This window comes from Phodopus roborovskii, unplaced genomic scaffold (assembly GCF_943737965.1).
Source record: "Phodopus roborovskii unplaced genomic scaffold, PHOROB, whole genome shotgun sequence".
Lineage (NCBI taxonomy): Eukaryota > Metazoa > Chordata > Mammalia > Rodentia > Cricetidae > Phodopus > Phodopus roborovskii.
In genome coordinates, this window is record NW_026126459.1 from 30,067,363 (window position 1) to 30,090,974 (window position 23,612).

The window sequence follows — 23,612 nt, forward strand, 5'->3', positions numbered from 1 at the left end:
ATAGTACCCACTGTAGTTCTTTCTTATGAGTAAGTGACTGAACAGTGTCTCCCTGTGTTTATAACTCAACTCAAACACTATTTAATACACGTGGAAATACTTACTATGTGAATTCCTCCACTCCAAATTGGTCTCTAAGAATGTGGAAATACAAGTGTTCATCTTATAGACTTAGGTAGCTAAATAACTCAGTAACTGTGTATTTAATTGTGTACCCAGAAATGAAGCCTACACCCAGGAGTATTTTACCCATCAGATAGAATCAGTATCACCTAAATTATAAAATAGCAAGAGTGAAACAGTGTGCTTATTACTGGTGGTCTTTTCATTGTGTAATGGAAGAGATGTAAAGAATATGACTTTGCAGTTCCTCCCCAAAACTGACACAAGTATTTGGTCACATTAGAGCCCATGACTTCCTAATGAAAGCCATACAGAAGGGTTCAGCTGTGTCTTGAGAAACATAAGAGACATGTAAAGTGTTACTTACCTGATTTTAAACATTAAGAACAGACCACTAGAAAGAAGTAAAATGCTAAAGTAAGTACTTCTTTTGTTGTTGTTTTAGGCTGTGACCTATTAAAAAGGGAAAAGAAGGTTCAGGATAGATACTGAATGATGGAAAGAGGCAAAATCCAGGAGGTGGGAGAGAAATGGGCGGGCTCATGGGTAATGAAGGAGCCTTGTGTGGTGTTTGCTGGGCCTTGGGCTTTTGGGGTGCAGAATGCTCAGTTGACACTCATTGCTGTGGCAACTCTCTGCTTGTCTTTGAGTCCCATCTCCCCCTCAGTGTGGGTGGGGAGCTCTGGTCAGGCCAGTTGAGCTTCCTGCCCTTTCTGGATATAATAGAAGGTTGCTTCCACTGAACAGACCTCGCTTATCTGACATGTTTAATGTCAGGAGGTCATTAGAAACCTGGAAGACTTCTAGAGTTTACTGTGACTTTTGAATTCTCAGGAACATACATTTTCTGTGAAAGGTTAGGGTGATGCATGTTACTGCCTGATTTTTAAATGTCTGCCCCTCTTTTAGCATGTGGATATGGAAACGGTCTTTTCTTCGAGCTCATTCTGTTGTCCTCTTCAGATGGTCCCCTCAGATCAATGTACTTCAAGTCCTTTTGTGTGTCTTTGCTGCTCTTACTTGTAATGCTGCTAATGTAGCTGAACTTGAGTGGCCATGGGGCCTGGACTTAGAGCCTGGGGGTGCTGGGCAAGCATGTTTGTGTAGTAGTGACGAGCCTGTGTGTGCTGTGCTGCAGGTGGAACAACACCCCCATGGATGAAGCGCTGCACTTTGGACACCATGATGTTTTTAAAATCCTCCAGGAGTACCAAGTCCAGTACACACCCCAAGGGGATCCCGACAATGGGAAGGAAAGTCAGACTGTCCACAAGAACCTCGATGGGCTGCTGTAACGCTCTGAAATCACTTACCTACTGAGCTGTGGAACATGATTGTGAAGAACATGTATATTTCTAGCTGGTAGTGATGTGTACTTTACAAATTTGTCATGTCAGTGTTACTGGAGTTTCCTTCATTGTGCACACAGGACACATCTGATTTCTTTGGGGAAAATAGAAATAAAACAACCTCCCTTCATAATGTGAGCAATAGTTACCTCGTGCGTTGTACAATTTGATGTAAAAGAATAGTTTCCAATGCTAGCTGGATGGTGTGGTCTTCAGGATTTGTGTGTTTTGTAAATTTTCAATCCTGGGTGATGATATGCTCATACGCATTTATGAGTTAAGCTTTGTTGTACAGTCTATCCACGGGGTCAACGCTGTTATTAGATGAAAACAGTGTGATTTTCAAGACTTTAAATATAGATTTAGTTTGAATGTTTGAACAACCATATGCACTAACATGGTTGAGTGTTTAAAATGACTGTCACCCCCAACTTAACAGTGTGACTCCTTAAATATTAAAATAGCTACTAGCTGTTCATAGAATTTGCCAGTTCTGATTAGATTTTATCAGGGAATCTGTTAAGATATGTTTCGTGACCAAAACATATGTGTGAATATAGTCTAGCACTTTTAAACCCTTTCCTTTCTCTATGGTCCTTAGGCCAGCCTCTCTGTGGTATTTAGCTGTCACTTCCCCTTAGCTGGGAAAGAAGTGAGTGCTGGCATGCCATGCAGTTCTCATGTTTCCTCAGCAAGTCATCCAGCCTCACAGTCCGAGCATCAGAGATAGAGCTTGGCCGAGAAGATGAATCAAAATTAAGATGTCTAAATTAGCCGTCATTCTTAAGAGTAAAGACAGTGTGGACTCACAAGTTCCTTTTCAGCTTCTACAATAAAGAAAAATTCAGAAATGCTTTCAGTTACCAAAGTTACAGTGACATACTTAGGAACTGCTACAGGTAATATTTGCTTTTAGTCTACTGTCAGAAGCCTGCATTAGCTGGCACCCTTTCTGGAGGGCCAGGCATCATTCTGGATTTCCCTCCCTCTGTTCCTGTCTGGATTCTATTAGTAAGAAGAAGTCACTTTTCTGTAAATTTAGACTCACCATTGCTTTGATTTTGGAAAGTAGTTTTTGATTAATTGAGAAAACAGGTAAAAAGGACCTTAGGAAGAACACAATTTTCTAGGAATTGAACATGTTGTAACCTATTGTACCTCCAAGAGATGAGGGGTATGTTAGTGAAGACTTCTGATAATTAAGCACATGCTTGCATGCATGTACACACACAAATGCTCGTCTTGGAAACTGCTTGTGGAATAAGCAAACTTCTCAACTACACAAATGCTAGTGGTTACCACATTGATACAGCATCCCCTTTGACCCTCACTATCAACACAGGTGGCACCCAAGTTTTATGACGCCCATCAGCACATCGTTCACTCCAATAGCTTCTAGCTGCTCTGATCCTCTTTTTAACCACCCCTCCCATTCTCTAGCCAGCACCTCCCTTGATGAAACTGTGGCTAGTGTCCCTTCACTGAACCAGGCACCACCAACATGTTTAGATTCTAAGTTCCAGAACTGGGAAGTATGGGGGGGGCACCTAGCCCTGCCATTGCATTCCTGCTTCCACAAGCTTCTCAAGACAGGTGGACAGGTGGTCGGTCACCTCCAAAGTTAAGGAGTGAGCATGTTTTAATTGGAATCAACTAAGATGGCTGTATCCCAGGAGCTGCTGCCTTTGTGTGATTCAATCCGTGACTTCAATATTACCAGTGACTTTGAGGCTTCTCTGAATATTGCTTGGTATACTATTTGAAAACAAAAGTTGTCATCTTTTCTGAGATCAGAGCTGTTTTGTACAGTCTTTGTGGCTTGGTTAAACATGCTCTTTTCCTTCATGGTGTTATATGACTGTTTGCTATTGGCTGATAACAATGAGAACTCTTTGTTAAATGCTTAAATGAGCTGTTACTGCTGCCGTCAGTAAACTCCAAAGATCTTTTTTGTTTTGGCTTTACAATCTTGTGTGATTTTTCTGTATCATGGAAACAGTACATGCTCATGTTGACTTAAGCTGTTTACACTGCTGTCTCCCTGTCCCAGTCCTAACACCCATGTCTGGTGACACACTCTACCCCACTGCTTCCCACGCTGCGCTTTAGCTGCACTGCTGGATTCGCTGTCCCTACTGTCTACCAGGGACTAAAAGACCTGATGTTGGATTTCGGTCCCTCCTGGGGAGTCCAAAGCTATGAATGTATTTACCTCCGACGTTTCCCAAAATGAAATCTTAAAACTATAAATTGTAGTATTCTGAAATTGGGAATTGCTTATTTTAAATGAGGCCAGGTAGTGTGGCTTTTTAAGCATAATAAATACATGTGTTGAAAACAAGCTGTGAGAAATGCATTTTCCTAAACAAGGTTTTCTCTGCACTGAAGAGCTGTAAGGCTGCAGCCATTTCACATCTAGCCAGGGAGCATACGGAGTCACGTGGGATGTTTGGCCCACAGGACCAAAATGAGATCCATGATGTCTCAGCTGTTGCTGTTAGTGGTGGTCAGGCTAGTTCAGCTCTCCAAAGGCTGGTACCATGCTTGTACAGTTAGTGTGCTCAGGAGATCCCTGCTGCACTGTGCCATTGCAGGCAGCCTTGAAGAACAGCATGTTCCCACGGAGCCTTTGAATCTCCCTGGTGAGTGGACACAGTGCTGCCACACTAGGGTCTGAGTTGGACTAGCTAATGGCTCCCCTGAATTCCTCACATGTGGGAGTGGCTTTCGGTCCAATGCCAGAATGCCCTGGTCCTCTTGGGTTTAAAGTTAGTGTCTGGTTCTCTTACCACAGAAGGTATGAGAACATCACACCAATTCCATTTTCATTTTATCAGATTTCTGTGCCACAAACCAAGCTGCTTGGTTATAGGAGCTGTGGCGTTAGGCATCTCTGTCACTGACATTTTAGAACTTGAAGTGACACGTGAAATTATCTGATCTAACCCACTCTGTTACTGATAAAGCTGGGGCCAAAGAGTGGACTGCAATATGGAACTCTCAATCCCATATTCTTTCCCTGAACTCTAACATGCAGTTACATGTAAAACACATCTTCACTTACTTGATTAGCTAACAGTTATGAGTTATAGTCTTAGGGCCAAGCATGACAGTATTAAGTCTTGCAATCAGTCAACTTCTACTGCACATATGTTTTACCTGCAGATGGAAGCTTGGTGTCATTGCAGGGCCCACAGGTAACCTAATAGTGAAAAACTGTATTTGCTAATGTAATGATCACTCTATTTTTATGGTACTTTTTTAAGAGTTTAGGTTAATTTTGTTAATCCCTATAGTAATATGAGTAAGTTCATAAATCATGGATGTTCAAGGAAGCAACCCATGGATGTACTGGGTGGCTCATACACACTTTTTATGAATGGGAAATTATCTAGGTATGAGAGGATATGAGTTAGTAGGCTAGAGGGTGTATGTGTTTTGGGACAGAAAGGGTTTAGACTTAGCAATTATTAAGATAGTTGTTTTAAAACGAGGTGATAGAAGCTAAGACAATGGGCTGGAAGGCATTAGGACTGCTCAGGGGGCTCTGTTCTGGAGCTTGACCTGACTGGGCCATGTGGGGCAGCCATGCCTCTTGCTGCCTTTTCACACTATCAGCAGAAGATCAGCTATGCAGCTAGACAGTCATGACACCAAAATATTATGACTTTATGTACAAGGCATGGGGAAGGCTGCAAACCCTCCAACAATAAGGAATTGAGTATTACAGCATTATAAAATATAAAATTAACAATTCTGATGATAGATATGTGACATCTCTAGCTTTTGGGTAGCTTTACTTTGTGTACTCACACATAATTTTAATAAATCACTACTTTTTTTCTACAATAAATCATGTCTGAGTACATAATACACAGTCCAAAGTTAGTTTCCCAGAATTGGGATGCTGGGTCTCACTGGTTATCACTGAACAGTCAAGGCTTTAAAGCAATTCTGAGGAGGCCCAGCTTCCTGCACACAGTTTAAATGCTATTTCTTGGAATTTATGTACACTTTACTAGTTGACTAGTTGAAGAGATTAGATTATATACACTACATGAGTGCCTGGTACCCATGGAAGTCAGAAGAAAGTATCAGATTCCCTGGAACTGTAGTTAGAATTGCCTGTGAGCCACCATGTAAGTGCTGTGAACTATACCTTGCCCATTGCAAGAGCAGCAGGTGCTCTAATCCACCAACCATTACACTTAAATGGGTACAGTGACTAATGAGCGTTAGGCCTGGTGTCTGAGAACATCTTAAATTATGACACTGGGACACTTGTTTTATTTACCTGTGTCTTCCAAGCATCTAGAATAACATCTGGCTCAAAGCAGGCACTCAAAATATTTGATGAATAAATGAAAGAATCTTAAACAAAATATGCCTTCAGGTAAATAATACCCTCAAGATGGGGAGCAGCCTCCCAGCTCCAAAAGTGAAAGGGCTTTTCAACTTTCCATTTTTGTCTGGCGCCTTCCCTGTGCAGCCAGGTGTCATGGGTCTGGTCTGTTTGCCGACACATGCCTTCACATTCCACATTAGTTTTTCAGGCAGACAATAGATTTCATTTATGTAATGCCACCTCAGAAAGTGCCTAAATGAAGTTTATCCCACGCTATATATATATATATATATATATATACTCTATTCTTAGAGAATATATCATATATGCTAGTATCCTATCCTAGATATACTGAAACACACAAATATCCTTAAGCTAGGATATGTCTGGTGACTTCTTACAACAGTCAATTACCCAAGAATGTAAATGGGTTGTCTTCCACGGACTTAGATACCTCTCTTATGTCCCTCCCCCTCTTTTTTCAGGAGTTAAGAACTCATAGCCCAGGCTGGCCTTGAACTTGCTGTGTAGCCAAGAATAACTTTAAACTCCTGATCCTTGTGCCACTGCCTCCTCACAAGTGGTCTTACCATGGGGCCTGCCCACTGACCCACCTTAAACTGCCATAGTTAGCTGTGACTACCAAGATAGTAAGCAAGGGTAACACCTAAAACAATAGTGTTATTAACCTTATTTTAAAATAGGCCTGATACATAAATGAGATACATATTAAACCAACTCACAATACTAGACATTTTAAATATTTTTATATTAAATACCGATAGGAGACTAACACCATTTTAACATTTTTTAAATTCTCAATTCAGCAGAATGGAACCTTAACAACTATTCTCAATAGACAGAATAAGCAATAGTTAGACCTCAGCATTTAGAAACAGTACTTTTTAAACTTTTTGTTTCTTGATCATTTCAATTTAAGAGTCTGTGTCCCACTGTGTACACAGAAAGAGCGGAGGCCTCCGTTTCTGTGTGGGGCTAAGGAAAGGCCCGTGCATGTTTACTGGTTGGAAGTGGACTTATCTCCACCAAGTAAAACAACATCGTGGGATAGCACAGCTGTAGTGGTGACAATGGAAGGCAGCTACAGCTGCGTGGACAGCAGTCTGAGACAGCTGCGCAGAGGAACCTTGCCAACCAATGCAACACCTGACTGGCCCACTGGACTGTGCTGTACCACTAAAGAAAGTGAAAGAACAGCACATGCCATAAAACATCGTCCCCCAGAAAGGTGTGTGATAAGACACATGACACACCACGGAACCTTTCGTGAATGTAATTGTCAGGAAAATACATTTATCAGTGAATAATGGTTTTCAGTGCCATTACATAGGTTGTGTTTTGAAATTATTTGATACTCATATTTGACTAACAATTCAAGTCAGGTACTACTCTTTTTCTCTAATTTTATGGCTAATTAAAACAACCAGCTAAAAAATAATAAAGACAGCCTATTTAAGAACATGAATTGAACTGCCATGTTTATCTAGGTCTGTAATTTCAGTATTAAAAATGTATCTGCCTTAAAGCTGGCCCCTTAATGGATGTGCAAAGATAGTTTTATTCAACTGGTGACCACCAAAATGACAGCAAAAACCACTTAGCTTGGTGGAGTATATATTAAACAGAAACTACTCGTGAATTTGGAAATGTTCTTTCTTCTAGGGGTGTTTAGTTTCATTTAGCCATAACTAATAACAAAGCTGACTCTCTGAAGAGAGTGACCGTGCCTTTAGCTTTACATGGCCAGTGCAGAAGATGTAATAACCCACTCAGAGGAGGGTACCCACCATAGTTGGATATATCACCGTACATAAAGTTGGCTTTGAACTGTGCTATAGGTAAAACAGTGGAAGGCTTCCAGTCATAAAGCAGAGGGGATATGCTAGTATCTTCAGGACAGAAATATTCCTACATCAAGAGGCCCCCCCATAACCACGCATCTGTTTAGTGATGTGTAGCAGTTGGGCACTGACTACACAGCATTTACTAGATGTTACTATATTCCTCACCTTTCCCAAAACACTCGCATTCTAGTCCTGATGCCTTGGGTGGATCTGTTTTTTGTTCGCAGAATCTACTTTGCATAAGTGACTTTCCGTTTCACCTTCAGTAAGATGCACGAAGTCTTTCAGAGTAACAGGTTTCTAATTAGAGAAATAGTCACTTGCTATCAACAGGGTGCAACAAATGGTGTTGTTCTTTCTTGCATTTCCCTAGAAATACAGCATGTGAAGGAACAGTAGCAGGAGGGAATCACAGATGGGAAGGAAAATGTCTCCAGAGAAGAGAGAGATTCGTGATTATACTGCGCTCATCTGCAAAAAGACAAAATGCAGTTAGGTTCATTGCACGGGATCTTGTGACATGCGATTCATGTGTCTAACACCACTGCCCTTCGAGCAGGAGGGTACTTCCTACGGAAAATTACCACCATGGGCCAGAAGGGCTAGCATGTCCCATCCTCCCCAAACTAGTCAGGGCCGCTTACATCACCTGATGGTTTATTCCTCTCTGGCCTGCTGGATTAATTTGTGACTGGACCCAGACAGACTATATAAAGCTTTCTGCTGTTATGCAAGTCTGGGGATAGCAGCCTGGTAAATCAGCTCATTCAGAATGAGTGTGAGGAAATGCTGAGCCATATGCCAGAGGGAGAGAGGGATAAGAGGGAAATGATGACGTTCCCTTTAAGGCTACTGAGTAGACAAAATAAACAAAGCCTGTTTCCAGTGTGGGCCCGAGAAGTAAAATCACTATGAAGCACTTCAGCTTCCCACCCTAGCCTGCCCAGCTGCCCTGGACACAGGAGTTTGTAGTCAGTAAACTGTCCATCAGACTACACTGGCCTGCCAAGGCCTCCGACGTCCATGTTGGTGAGTCCCCATTGTCTTTGGGATGGGTCTGTCCCCTGGCTACTCAGAAGACACTGCTGCCACTGCCACTGCAGGGTATGCGTGTGCATGTGCTCCTGACGTCATCTATTCTAGAGTGAGGACCAGGCTAGGCTACTGCTACACATTCTTCAGTATAAAGGGCAGCCCCATGGTGATGGATTCGCCAGCCCCAAACACCAGAAGAAACAGCACTAGACCACAAAGCCTCCTGGGAGTTCTAAGAAAGCAATTTTAGATCGAAAAGCCTGTTGAAGGGTTTGCCTCTTAGGTTGCAGTCTGGTTGACGGCACAAATCTGTACTGTAGGAGCAGGGGGAGAAAGGGAGAAAGAAAACTTGCATCCAAATCCTATCACTATGTGCTTGGCTTATTAACGTCTATAAACCTCAAGTTCTTCATGTCCTAAGTTGGCTAATAGCGCCAAACACCCTGGTTTGGTCAAAGGAAGCATGTATAATATGGCCATCACACAGAAGAAAATAGCAGACTGTGTTGGTATGAGCTCTGTCTGAACAAAGGCTTCTAGGAAAGCAGACTGCTTTTACCTCAGCCCCGAGAGGCAAGTCAGTTCATATGGGAACATAAATACCCAAGTCATATTATAGAAAACCCTGGAATGCTGGCCCCCGTAGACACTCAGCACCAAGGCTAGACTGGCCAGCAACCCTCACTACCTCTTTAGTCCATAGCTACCACCTCCACACTTGGTGGAAATAAGCCAGTTCAGAGTCGAATTCACTTCAGATCACATACCTAATTCCATTTGTTTTGTGACAAACTCTATGCAGCCAATGTGGCCTCCAACATATGAGCCTCTTGCCTCAGCCTTGTAACTGCCTGGATTTCAGGCAAAGCCATCTCACTAAGCCCTCGTGCTCTTACTCCAAGAGTCAACGTAGGAAAGGAGTCATGAAAAGGCTTGAGAATGCTGTGGTCCTCACACACTGTGGAGCACACTATGGTGAAGTTAAGCTGCTTTGAAAGGCAAATTTCTTTCTCACCTTGCCTAGTCAGCCTCGGCTAGAGATTCCCTGAGATCCTTGGGGTTTCACCTAGAGACTACTATAATAAGTGAGTATTTACCACATACTAATTTATTATATCTACATATCCCTATGTATCCTCCATAAATCAAACAAATAAAATTGCTAGAACAGAATGGCTACAGGGAGCATCCAAAGACTACAGACCCACTTCCTGGGATTTGTTTGAGGGTATAAATTGCCCCCGGCAATATCACCACACTAGTGTATTGAAAGCAGTGCTCCTTGCACAAATGGAGCTAATGGCTTAGTTTTTTAGATCACAGGGAGCAATGGTGATGACAGCTGGAACTCTGCCTGCCAAATTCCAGTCATAGGCTTCTTACCCAGCCCTGCCTTGCCTTCACCATAGTACATGCAAAGAGCGGCTGCCTGGTGCCACAAATGCCACTTATCATCATTGGTGACGCTAGTGATGTGATGGGGTTTTCTGAGCAACAAAGGAGGTGTAAAAGCTAACCCTATTTTTGGACCCTTGGGACTAGTTTACATTTTCTGAATCAATCTTTGCCATTACTCCATGTATGAGATTTACAGAACACTTTTCACAGTTCCAGTCTGCTTCACAAAGACTGGAGGTCACTTCAGCAAGACAGCAGCATTGTTCTGTGATCACACTAACAAGCTGAGCAATTCTCAGCTATCAGGAAGCTCCAAGGAAGTATTTTCTAAGCTGTTTAGTCACCTCATGACGTGTTCAAAGTCAAAGTCAAGTGAGACACAGGCATCGATGAGGCGACCCTTAAGCAATCCCTGAGCACATGAACGTCCCTCACCCTCTCTCCTGGCCCCCTTCTCTGACGCTCAGTGCTGAACACATTTTTTGCTAGGCACAGAGTACATAGCAATGAAGAAAGGCCTGCAAAGGCTAAGAGAATTATTTTTGAAAGCATTAAGCAAGCTTTGAAAAAGGAACTGGAGAACTCCATGTGAAAAGGGGCTGAAAATTAAACAGCATCAGCAAGACTGCCAGCTGGTCAACAAAACATGTGGGATGATGGATCTCAGACTGAAAGGAAAGAGGTACTACTGGATCTGCTGAAAAACATTCTCCCCAAAGAAGATTCATTTGTAAACACCGTGTTTCTCTTTAGATCGTGAAGCCCATTAACTCTCCCTCCCTGATCTGTTCCTCCTGCCCGTCCTTCACAGCTTTGGAGGCTGGCTCCATCAGTTAAACCTGAGCTACAAAGCAGGCAGAACTGTTCACCACTGCTAGCTAGTATGTAACCGGTGCACCATTGGGCATCTGTCCCTTCCTAAGGATAACTCTTTTCCCGAGGCTCCAGCTAGAATCTGCAGCCACAGGAATACATCTGCCTCTGAAAACCCTGGTCCCTTAGTGTGGGAAAGGGAACGTGAGCACCTGAACACTACAGATAAAGTCCTGCTGATGCTGCAGCTTTCTTAAACACAGCTTCATCTTTGCAAAAAGCCCAAAGCAGACAGACCAGACCTGCTGCAGTACCGGCCTGCCTCAGGCTTTCTCAGGGTGGGAATACCCCTGCCACAGTACTTACCATACTATCAAAATCAGGTCCCACTATCCGGGACATCTCATCAAACTCTTCTGGAGACATGGGAAGCAGGTTATCTGTGGTCTGAAGTCTAGAAGGGTGGCTAGAAGAGAGAGGGGAAAGGGCAGCATTAATACCAAGTTACATAGGCAGCAGAGACGCTATCTTTCATCTGCGATTGAGCGACCACTTCATATTTTTATTTCAGAAAAGTGCACACTTTATGAAGTATATCTGAAAGAGTAGAGATGATGGGAGGTTTATGTCCCCAGCCCGGCCCCGGGAGGTACACTAGACTTTAGACATGAGTGAGCAGCTGCCAGACTGAAGCCTACACCACTGCTGCCTGGTGAAGCCTCAGTGTGAACATGTGCACTGTCGTCCTGAGATGGCAGACTCTTGAGGCTTACCCTGGACAGAGCTAAGCACCAGAGAAGTGTCTGGGGAATCCCTCGTCCCTACCTTGAGGGTTGTATGCAGATAAGGCTGCTCCAGAGAGTGTTTTTACATGAAGGCTACATCCATTCACCCCAAGACAGTGCTGCAAGCCAAATAACTGACAATGACTTTCCAAAACTTTCTACCTTTTATGAAATGAAACAACAAAACAAAAGCAGGTGGAGAAAATGTATCTCAGTTATGACTTTGGCCTTTTCTTCGTTGAAAAGAACTACTTTCCCACTCATAAATTTTTGTTTATTTTATTCATACTTCTTCAAAGTCTCGATTTGGGGAGAAAGTATATTCCTCACATACAATTTTGTTATTTTTATTTTGTTTATTGTTGTTCTTTTGTTGTTGTTTATCTTAAGGCAGTAAAATGCTGGTAAGCAGTCATACCAAGACTAGTTAGGGTCTTTCCAAAAAGTCCGACTGTGGTGGCAACATCGACTATAATAGAAAAGCAAGCTACAGGCCAGTGCAATCAATGGGCCCCAGCCAGGAATGAGGGTGGCTTGAGGTTTGAACATGTCAGTCTTCTGTGCTCACTTACACTTCAGACACAGAAATCAACTCAGTCTTGATGTATCCAGTTCGCTTAGGGTCATCGAGTTCCATTGGCTCTGGTGCTGGAAACAAGCACATCATGGACATTTCAGGTTAGCAGAAATTACACGGGAGCAGAACAGTCACTCTGAGGAATCCATTCCTATGTTTGACTTGACAGCTTATTGTCCTGAAACTTTTTGAGGTCATGACCTTCCTGCCTAAGTCACATGAGGTCCTAGTGGAAATGGAGAAACAGCCAGGAGAAAGCCCAGATCTAGCCGGTTTTCTCTTCCCAAGGGTTGTAATCCTACAAGAAGGTGAAGGAAGCCTGTGTGCGCCAAGGCCTTGCTGGTCTAGCTAATGGGATATGCACATCTGTGGGGGTATGCACATCTGTGGGGACAGGCATCTTCAGAGTTAAGACTCTGTTAATTAGACTTTAGTTTTCAAAAGCTGTTAGCTTTGTTGGCATGTTCCAAAAGTGGGTGGGTCTAACCTGAGTTTTTCCAAATGCAACCCCATGAACCGAGAGGCAGATTTGTATCCAAAGAGGATTCCTGTTCATAATAGTAAGGACAATAGGCCCTAATAAGTAACTAAGTCCACCTGAATGGACCACACTCACTTGCCCTGGACCTTGGTTTCTTCCATTTAACTCAAGCAGGCTAGAAATTAGTTAGCCTTGGTTCTTATCCCTCACCCTTCCATGTGGAAAAAGCAGTAACAAATATACAAAACCAGAAATGGACTTTTCCAATATCCTTAAAATAGAAATGTGTATTCATTTCTTATTAGCCACATCAAGCCAAGCAATATACTTCATTTCAATTTACTGAGTTTATGCTGTTTTTTAAAAGCCTGCTTCATCGATTCACACACAAAGGGTTGGAAACACTGACAACATGGGTTGGCATTTGTGCCCTCACGAAGTGTGAGTCACTGAACTTGTCTGGGAGCAACTGAGCACCGGGAAGGACCTTTTTGCACTGTCCCTCACTGGGGCGCCACAGCTTGCTTCACACTCACCTTCCTTCGGCCTGGAGTAATACTTCCCAAAGGCATGGTCTTTGTCTATATTGGGGTACAGATACTTCAGGGGATTCTCTGGAATATTCTCAGCAGCCATCACTTTGTAATTTCGAATAATATCTGGAAAAGTAACAGCTGAAAGTTCTTTCTTCGTGTAGGGTTCAACCGCATGGAAGTCGGGTTCTAAAAGGAGAAAATTCAGTGAGGCTCACTGCGTACCTAGCCCCACAGAGAGGACTAAAGATTTACAGACAGCTCCCGGTGAGACCCAGGTACAGCCTGCAAGGTCTGTACACCCAGGGCCTCTGTATTCTACAGACAGTAATCCTGCCTTAAAGGAGGAAAAGCAAGAACTGCCTTGACTGGTAACATTGCACTTGTTGCTCTCTGGTCAGGGTCTAGTTCTAATCCAAAGCTTGCATCCTTAACAAAGCAATGCCTGTTGTAGATAACTAACCTCTGCTTGGGTCACTGGGTTCAGGCTGCAGATCGTGTTATTAAAGATCGGCTCCCTTCCTAGTTTTCCTTTCAGACTGAAAAACCCTGTTTTATTAAAACAAACATCTCTTGAAACAAAACAAAGATGCTGCAAGCTACTTCTTCCCTATTACCCCCCCCTCCCCGGTATAAGCTGTGCTCCAGTCCTCTGTGTTTGGAGCCCAGGATGCCTCTGAGCTTGCCCTGCTGCTCCAAACTTGGACCCTCCCTTGGGTTTCTGACTATCCTACAGCCAACACTGCTGGGCTTAAGCTTTCCCAGCTGCCAAGTGTCCTCCTCTTCAACCAGTCTCCTAGCCCCATCTCTCAGTGGGCTTGGGAGATGAGCTACCAGGAAAATAAACTGGGCGACCTCAGCACCCACCACCTAGGGTAATCCAGCTGACCCTCCAATAGCAAGCCATAAGTAGCTATCTGTTCTGTTTTTATCACAGGAAGCCTGCTGTGTAACACTGAGGTTTTGAAGCATTTTAGTCATTTAGCTAAACAGAAATCTAATATATGGCAGGCAGAGAATGCGCAGCTCCTCTACCTGAAGGTGGGCGGGGCTGCACTTCATGCTAGTGGTCCTGTAATAGTGTGGAGAAACCTACAGGACCTCACCCAGGCACACTACCCTGGAGCAAGTTGAGTCTGAAATCTTACACTGTGGGGCATGTGATCTCTTCCAACAACTGGGCACAGATAGTGTTAACTCATATCCTTGATCTACAGGCAACAACCTGAGAGAAAGGAAAAACTCGGCCTCGTGCTTTGAGATGCATCACTTCCACAGCATGCTCCAAGGCAGCTTGTCACCAGTACTCTTGGTGTTTTGAGGCTCTCGTGGAGACTTAGCTGTGTAATTATAGGGGATGCCATTTCAGTGCCAAAGCTACTCAAATGGACTGATCTGCAGTGATGTGTCTCAGACACTCCTGGCAGGCTGGCCTGTGTGCACACTCGCCTCACTCACCGCCTCCATTCTGGGACCGCTCCACCCACGTGAATGTGATGGCCCCTTCCCGGGAACTCTCGCTGAACCTAAGCAGGAATGTCCCTGGCTGCTGGTCCTTGAGCAGAGCACGCTCTCGCTCCTTGCTGATAAAGCCCATGATGCACCTGGACATTCAAGAGATGGAAAACAAAATGGAAACATGTTGTATTTCAATCATGAATCTAATTCTCATTTTTACTTACAATCTAAGAAAACTGCTGCCACTTGGAAATAGAACCTATTATTAAAATGTATACTTCCAAAATGCTTAACTGAGACTAAAAGAAGCCTCCTCCACTTACCCATGGATATGCTTAGTTAAGAATCAAGATGAACATGGCATTGCCATAAATAAATAAATGATGGATCTTCTACTATTACTTGCTGATTTTGGACACCATGAAAAATGTCTGCATATGCATCTCATACTGGAGATGCAGCCTCGGCTGATATAGTTTTATACACCAGCATTTCTTATCAATTGAAAGATATTGTTGAGGTATCAGTTGATCCTGGGAACAAATGAGCTAAACACCTTTTCTTTTATTATTACTATTGTTTTTAAGACAGAGTCCCACTGTGTAGCCTTGACTGGCCTGGAACTTGTTATGATCACAGAGATCAGCCTGCCTCTGCCTTCAGTAAATAGTTACAGTTTTTGTAGGAATAAGTGAATACAATAATGGCACTCGGGGGCTTTTGTTTTTATTTTAGCTTTTAAAATATATACATATATTCTGAGATATGCTTAATCTCATGGGGGGGTCTCCTCTCATAAAGCCTTGACCCCATGTAAGTGTGCATCTCTGTGAGGAAGACAGAACTCCTCTCAAATAATGATCCCAGCTCAGACCTTGTCTCAGTCTTAAGAGCACATGCCAAAACTATGTTTCCGCATTCGGGGCTCGGTGACCATTACCCATCATTCCAGAGGCAGAGAAGGTGCTTCTTAATGAGTTCTAGGATGGTGTCGATCCAAGGCCAGAAGGAAAAATTTTTATCATTAATATTTTCCTGCAAGTATACAAATGTACAACCTGTTAACTAAAGCAGTGGCTTGCCCTGCCCCTTCCAAAGAGGCCCCAGCACAGGCACTAGTGGCAGCTGTCCCTGAGTGGGGCACGCATGGGTCCCCTGCCTCTGACTGGCTTACTGGTGCTCTTCCTTTCCCTGGCTCCCTCTCCCAACTGCACCATCCCAGCAGGGATTGTTTCCCGGATGACTGGAAAACTAGAGGTGCCCTCACACTAGTGGAGGTTAGTGTGAGCAGCTCAGCTCCAGCTGGCGGGGTGCCAACATCCTGTGCAATGTTCTGCACCAGGCACTGCACACATTTCACACGGCCTTAGCCAAAACCCTGCTGACCAAGAGGCAGCCTGAGAACTGAAGACTTTCGGATGTGGGAGAATGTTATCGCCCAGGCAGGTGCTTCCTGTCCTGTCGGGCTTTGCTTGGAGACAACCTCCTGAACTGAAGGAAAATAAACAACTTGCCCTAGGCAGTTTGTTGAGGACAGATAAACATGGCAGAACAAGCAAACAGTGAACTACCACAGCGAGAAATAGGAAAGCCTCCCCAGAGTGGAAGGACACAGGGTCACAGATGTTAATACCCTGGCAGCAAGCACCCACCTTACAGAACCTTGTCCATGGAATAAGACCATCAGGGCCAGCATTAGGACCTAAAAAAAAAAGAAAGAAAGAAAAGAGCCTTTTTATCAGACTGAAATTGATCTGATGCTCTAGCCAGACTGACAGCTTTGTATACTTTGTGTGGCTCCTGAAGATGGAAGAAATTTGCTGCAAAGGGCAACTACTTCACGGTTGACTATGTCTCTGCTACACTAAGTGGAGTTGATCATCAGTTACACAGACTAAGTGGACACCACCAAGTAGTCTAAACCCTATAAATGGTGGTTTTATTTCACTCATTTCTTCCTCTTGTAAGACAGGATCTCCCTATGTAGCTTACCCTAGCCTCAAACTCATCACAGCCCTCCACCAGCACTGAGATTACAGATGGGCACCACCTCGCCTGCCTGCTGCCTTGATTTTAGCAGCATGGAGGAACCGGTAGGGTTATTGGGCATCTGGCTATGAAAGTACACAAAAGGCTGAGGCATTAGAACGCCCTGCCATGTGCTGCCTTTTAGCTCCTCTTCTCAGAGAGGACTAAATCTCTACACATGGCACTGCCTTCCAAGCTGATCTCACTCTGGCATGATCTGTTGGTGGCCACAGCCACTGCAAGGCTCTCTGGAGAAGCTCTCTCTCTCATCCCCATCCAGCATGTTGCTCCTGTAACTGCCCACACGAAGTCTTCCCCCACCAAAACCCTGCAGATTAATTGGACAGTTCAAAGTAAGACCAAGATCACCCCTACTGATCAGTTAACTGCTACTTGATTTCATAAGTTGACTTTGGAGTTTAGTTATTTCCCTCTACTCTCTCACTAAATGGACACTGGCTCAGACTGATGCCAACAAAATCACAATTAGCCATAGAAATTAAAACAGTACATGATCTGAGCTATGTTAGGAATACTGCCTTCAGTTAAGGAAACCCACAGATAAGCAACCAGCAGGAAAAAAAAAAAATCCTTGCATCTCATCAAACAGAACAAGATCTTAGGCCTTCGTTAGCGTGCACATTTGAGAGAAGGCACTCCTAAGGACCACCTGGTTGACAAGGGCCCAATTCGGCTGCAGTCTACGCCACCTTGCTACACAGACAGCAAATTTGGATAACAGTATCGATGGAAATATGTAGATATGGTTCAGATACTCCTGCTCACTGGAAGGTCTGTCAGTGATGTGAGTCTTTGCTGTTTCACTGTAGAAGACGAGTAAGTCCTCTGACATCAGCCACTGAAAGAGAATTACCTACTACAGTCCAGACTCAGCTGGACCACCAGAACTGGGCCTGCCTCCTGCAATATGGGTCCACCTGATCCAAGACTCTGGGAATTTTAAGCTTAGAACTTTATTCTGTGTCAGGGACTGTCCTCCTCTCCCTGAGGACAGGTATGCTCTTATCTGTCTCATCAATAACTTATTTCAGGCTCATGTAACATATTTTTATAATCTAAAAACTCCCCCTAAGATCCCATCTCAAAATGTTAAGGGGTGGGGAGGGCATGGAGGGGATTCACTTCCTCCTTTACTGGGACTTCATTTCTTTTTATTTTCAAAGCACTAAATCTCACTTGGCTATAGCTGGCTGTAATTAAAAAGCCAGCTAATCATTAACATTCGCCTACCTTTAAGAAACAGAATGAAGAAAGATCAAAAGAGAAAGCTGACATGGTAAACATGTCCACCATACCCAGAAGTTTCTCTCCCAGCATGCTCAGCTGGTCTGCATTGAGACCTCTCTTGGTGACTGATGAAAACTGCCAGCTCAGGACCTCGGAGAGCTGGGACCAGCGTGCACACGGTGGGTTCAGGAAGAAGGACAGGTTCTAGAAAGAAACACCCAGAGGCTGGGGTCACACGGGAAGCCACCAGCCACTAGCAGCACAGAAGCAGCCCGCCCCAGAGCTCAGCGCTAGCTTATGCGACACACAGGCAGTCATAGCTGGGGATGAGCGTCCCAGAGTCGGGATTATTAGAATCTATTTACTCACTAACATTTACTTGTAACTCCAAAATCAATACTTGAGGCAACTTTGTGGTCACACACTGGTGTTCCCAAGCAAGATGGGACAAAGCAACGTTCTGGCTTTTTATTTACTGCAGCTCACAATTATTTTGGCCTCTCTGATTTTTAAATTTTTGTGATTTTTTTTTTGTTGGTGACTTTATTGTTTAAAATGGTGCCAAGTACTGTGCTAATGGTGTATGGTATGATGTGCCTAAGCACAAGCAAGTCAGGGGTCCATATAGAAAGAATGTGTGTTAGATAAGCTTCATGCAGGCACGGTTTATAGTCAGTGTTAACTAGTGGACAAATGCATTAGATCAGGTGCCTTTAAAAAGAAAGACACGAAGTTATATACAGATGGGCTGACAGAAACACTGTGACCAGAGGCAGACAGAAGCTGAACTCTGCATTTGCCCTGTAAGCAATGATTCTGTGTATAACGGGAATTCTGGCTCCTTTTGAGAACAGGAGTATTTCATCTAATGAGAGTCAACTAACCAGTCGCTCTCCATTCATGCTCACTTAACAGATGCATACATTTTAAAAACGAGCAGCACCAAGGGATTCACTTTACACCAGAGAAATATAAAATCGTGGGCTGCCCACATGGGAGGAAAACCACTGGTCTGCATGCATGCCTGGCTACTTCCTTCCCCAGTCACTCTAGCTCCTTAGTGACGCCTCAGGGTCATCGGAAGCAGCCAGCAGTGTCAGTCCTGGATAACTGCAAGAAAGCAAAAGCATTTTCCATACCCTGGGTTCTGTCACCAGCATGTTGTACCACAGAATAGAAGCCCAACCACTGGGGAGCTGGCTGACATTGGAGATCACCACGACAGGCAGGGAGGTGGTCTGAAAGTGAACAGAGACCATGAGGCTGTCTGAACCACAGTTGTAACACTGGCTATCTCAATCAGAACATTCCCTTTATAAAGCTTTAAGGTTAATTTAAGTCTCTACTTTCCTGGATCACTAATGTCAACCTAGTATTAGCTGGAAAAGATCACCTTGGGAGTGAGCAGTGGCTCAGCAGTCAAGGGCACTGGTTGCTCTTTCGGAGGACCCAGGTTTGATTCCCACCCCCACATGGTGGCTCACAACTGTCTATAGTTTGGGTCCCAGGGGAATCTGATACCCTTTTCTGGGCTCTGCAAGCACCAGACATACATGTGGTATACATATATACATACATAATCTATTGATGTTTTATCCATAAAACACATAGAATTTTTAAAATAATAAAAAAAAAATCTTTTAAGGGATCATCTTTTTTTTTTTTTTTTTTAACAATTAGGTAAGTAACTCTGAAAGAAAAACTGAGAAACAAAACTTTGTGGAAGTAAACATGAAATGCATTCTCCCTTGGGAAGCTGTAAATCTTACCTCAAGGTCAATTACCAAGCCTGGCTGGCACAGCTGGGTCTCAAAGCTAAGGGAGTGAAGTTCTTCGGTGACAATGAGAGGCCCCTTGGAAAAGGAAAAGAAAACACACTGATCACTGATCCTGCAACTCTCAAAACCCAAACAGGTTGCAGAGATCCTAAAATCAACTGTACTCCAGAATGCAATAGTCTACCCCACATTTTGACATCCCCCGCTTCTTGGTGCTCTTTCAAAGGCGTTTGTAACTATGGCAGATCTATTTAGAGAAAGAAGCAGCAGTGGGGAAGCGGCAGCTACAAATGGGTTTGCCCTCCAGCCATCCGTCTGCTCACGTGGACCGCACACCTCCCGTGGCGGTAGAGGCGAAGGCAGAGTGCATGTCTCCCAAGTGAGAGCCTCCACTGAAAGGACTGCCTAACCCACGGAAGCTTGGCGGTCATAGGTGCATTGGTATGGCAGGAAGGAATCGTTTTCAAAGTGCCTTTGTACACATCTGTCCTGTAACCATCATTACCATGTTGGAATTGCAGAGGTAGCTGCTAGACCTAGGAGTCGACAAAGGTGTCTATGCTGCACAGTCCAGCATTTGCCTCATGGCTTCAGTGACCTCTACTGGTCGTGACATGGAATGACAGCAAATGATGTGTGCACCAAAGACAATTTCAAACCAAGCCAGACACATTGTGCCATCTATCCATCTCTCATTTTCCCTTTTCTTTCTGTGTGTGTGTGGTTTTTTTTTTGATGCAGGGTTTCTTTGTGTTAACAACCCTGGCTATCCTGGATCTCCCTTCACAGACCAGGCTGGCCAACTCACAGAGATCCACCTGCCTCTGCCTCCCAAATGCTGGGATTAAAAGCATGCGTTACTACGCCCAACTGTCTCTCATTTCTCAGTCACCACAAACATAAATTCTAGGCTCGGGCTGTGAAAGGGGACCTGTGACAAGGCAATGCTACTGTGGAGGAGACGGTGGCAGGGAGCCCTCTGCAACACTAGGTCTCCAGTAGCAGTCACGTGACAGCTCATTTGCTGTCAACCTGACACAAGCTATAGTCATTTAAGAGGAAGGAACTTCAATTGAGAGAGAGAGAAAAAAAAACCTACATAAGGTCTGGTTGTAGGGCATTTTCTTTTCTTAATTAATGATAATGGGGGAGGGCCCAGCCCATGGTGGGTGGTGCCACCCCTGAGCTGGTGGTCCTGGGTTCTAGAAGAGAGCAGGCTGAGCAAGCCATGGGAAACAAGCAGCACTCCTCTGTGGCTCTGTCCTTTGTGAGTTCCTGTCCTGGCTTCCTTCAGTGATGGACTACAATGTGGAAGTGTAAGCCAAATAAACCCTTTCCTCCCCAGCTTGTTTTTAGTTCATGGTGTTTCATCATGTATGAAACATATGTTTCATCATAGTTAGTAAACATAACTAAGATAGTCACGTTCAGTCTCTCACTCCAGCTTTTCTGTGTATACTTTGCTAAAACATGCTAACTTCTGGGTCTCATTTCTTCACCCAGATATGAACAATACAAAAGCCCATCATGCTCCATCCAGTTGGCTGTGTTTGTGGGTCCAATGAGACTGTGGGTTAAATTGCCTCCCACCCAGAAAGTACAAAGGCACTGCGTTTCACCATCCCCACAGACACCCTGAGGACCTGTGTGGTGTGTCCCCTCCAAACACATCAGTCTGGTTAGGACCCACTCACAACCCAGAGATGCTTACCTCATTAGTTCTGTTACCAGCATTTTTCTGTTCTTTCAGTTGCTATAAAAGAAGAAACAAAAGGCAAGTTAATCATCACAGTCAATATCTTTATTCACAAATCGGTCATGAGTCAGGACTTGACAGAAAGACGTGCTCATCTCCATAGAACAAGAGGGAAGTGACTCTTCCAGCAGCCTGGTAGGTTGTGGGCATGCTGATGCAGATGATGCCCCAGCCCCAAGGCCCATCTGTGTGCAATGGTACATCAAGCACCTTCAGCAGTTCTTTGATGGCCCCAAGATCACAAGGAAGCTTTGTCTGCTCCAGCAGTCTGCCAGGCTGGGCTAGGCACCCCAGACCCACTCAGTCTCCCAGGCTAGGCTCAGAGCCCCAGGCCCACTCAGTCTCCCAGGCTAGGCTCAGAGCCCCAGGCCCACTCAGTCTCCCAGGCTAGGCTCAGAGCCCCAGGCCCACTCAGTCTCCCAGGCTAGGCTCAGAGCCCCAGGCCCACTCAGTCTCCCAGGCTAGGCTCAGAGCCCCAGGTCCACTCAGTCTCCCAGGCTAGGCTCAGAGCCCCAGGCCCACTCAGTCTCCCAGGCTAGGCTCAGAGCCCCAGGCCCACTCAGTCTCCCAGGCTAGGCCCAGAGCCCCAGGAGACTGAGTCTCCCAGGCTAGGCTCAGAGCCCCAGGTCCACTCAGTCTCCCAGGCTAGGCTCAGAGCCCCAGGTCCACTCAGTCTCCCAGGCTAGGCTCAGAGCCCCAGGAGACTGGGTCTCCCAGGCTAGGCTCAGAGCCCCAGGTCCACTCAGTCTCCCAGGCTAGGCTCAGAGCCCCAGGAGACTGAGTCTCCCAGGCTAGGCTCAGAGCCCCAGGCCCACTCAGTCTCCCAGGCTAGGCTCAGAGCCCCAGGCCCACTCAGTCTCCCAGGCTAGGCTCAGAGCCCCAGGCCCACTCAGTCTCCCAGGCTGGGCTCAGAGCCCCAGGCAGACTTAGTTCACACTTCAATCCTTGAGGTTTAAAGGGCTATTTTAGACACCCTCGGATGCCCAAGCTGGACAGGCTCTTGCCTCATCTGTAGCTCCCTAGTGAAGAGGTCTGTGGCTCAGGCCCAGCACTGGGTTCACAGAGGCAGAAGGGAAGTACTGCTTCTCTCCACCAGGGGACTGGCTGCTACACACTGGGAAGATGGGAGAGGTGTAGAGGAACATGGGGATGGTTTCCCGGAGAACACTGCAGGAGCCATGGCAATGGCCCTCAGACAGAGATGGCAATTGTTTATATAATTAATATGTATGCCAGTTTATGAAGTACTTTACTGAGATCAGCCCCAAGAGTGTTTCTGGGAGAGAGCCTGTCAGAAACACAGCGAGGAGATGTGGGATATGGACAAGGGACCAGGGTGCGACAGCAGGGAACGTATAGGGTCCACCGCACTACAAGAGTTCCAAAGGACCAGAGGCAGCTGTAAGACGGCAAAGTGCCCCGCCTACCAGGTGTCGGAACTCGGCCGCCAGGCTTCCGTTGGTGGACTCTTCCATGTTCATCACTTTTGTGTGCGTGCCCAAAATGTTGAACTTCCGGAATCTATACAATGCAAGACACAGGTCCTCAAAATGCTTCAAACTACTAGACAAGCCAGCAAGGTACAAAGAAGATGTCTCACCTACCCCTTCACTGTGTTTTTCTCGTTCACATCTCTGTAAAAAAAAAAAAAAACAAAACAAAACAAAACAGAAACAAGTAAATTTGAAATAAGTTTCAATAGATACAAAACAGATGCACATGGTTACACAGATGTATAAATACAAGATAAAAAGTCAATGCACAGGCTGCTGCAAGCAGAACTGTAGTTACTTCCCAGCCCACTGCCCTCTTACAGCTTACGCAGTGTGTCTTCTTCCTCTAAAACAGGAATGGGAGGGGAGGGGAAAGGAAGAGAAGGGAGGGGAAAGAGAGGAAAAGGAGTGAAGAAGAAAGAAACACACGTATGAGCAGGGGTGGTGGCATGCAGAAGCTGGAGGCAGGAAGGCCATGGGTTCCAGGCCAGCCTGCGCTATTAAAGCACAACTGGTCTTGAAAGAATATAAGACACACAGAACAACA

The 23,612-nt window shown here is 44.9% G+C and overlaps 2 protein-coding genes across 2 annotated transcripts in view; one reads left to right on the top strand and one right to left on the bottom strand.

Annotated features, from left to right (window-relative positions):
• Gls (glutaminase) overlaps positions 1–3,813 on the top strand; it is a 67,161-nt gene extending 63,348 nt beyond the window's left edge. Inside the window, exon 18 of the mRNA XM_051190139.1 lies at positions 1,262–3,813. Coding sequence (XP_051046096.1) covers positions 1,262–1,418 — 157 coding nt within the window. The 3' untranslated portion in view covers positions 1,419–3,813. The remainder of the gene's footprint in view (positions 1–1,261) is intronic.
• A 4,151-nt stretch (positions 3,814–7,964) lies between these two features.
• The window catches only part of Stat1 (signal transducer and activator of transcription 1), a 40,939-nt gene continuing 25,291 nt past the window's right edge, over positions 7,965–23,612 (bottom strand). Inside the window, exons 12-24 of the mRNA XM_051190143.1 lie at positions 23,177–23,206; positions 23,000–23,093; positions 21,528–21,569; positions 19,808–19,891; positions 19,178–19,276; positions 18,107–18,242; positions 16,415–16,464; positions 15,703–15,797; positions 14,763–14,908; positions 13,308–13,493; positions 12,286–12,361; positions 11,295–11,394; positions 7,965–8,153 (exon numbers count right to left, since the gene is read on the bottom strand). Coding sequence (XP_051046100.1) covers positions 8,139–8,153; positions 11,295–11,394; positions 12,286–12,361; positions 13,308–13,493; positions 14,763–14,908; positions 15,703–15,797; positions 16,415–16,464; positions 18,107–18,242; positions 19,178–19,276; positions 19,808–19,891; positions 21,528–21,569; positions 23,000–23,093; positions 23,177–23,206 — 1,153 coding nt within the window. The 3' untranslated portion in view covers positions 7,965–8,138. The remainder of the gene's footprint in view (positions 8,154–11,294; positions 11,395–12,285; positions 12,362–13,307; positions 13,494–14,762; positions 14,909–15,702; positions 15,798–16,414; positions 16,465–18,106; positions 18,243–19,177; positions 19,277–19,807; positions 19,892–21,527; positions 21,570–22,999; positions 23,094–23,176; positions 23,207–23,612) is intronic.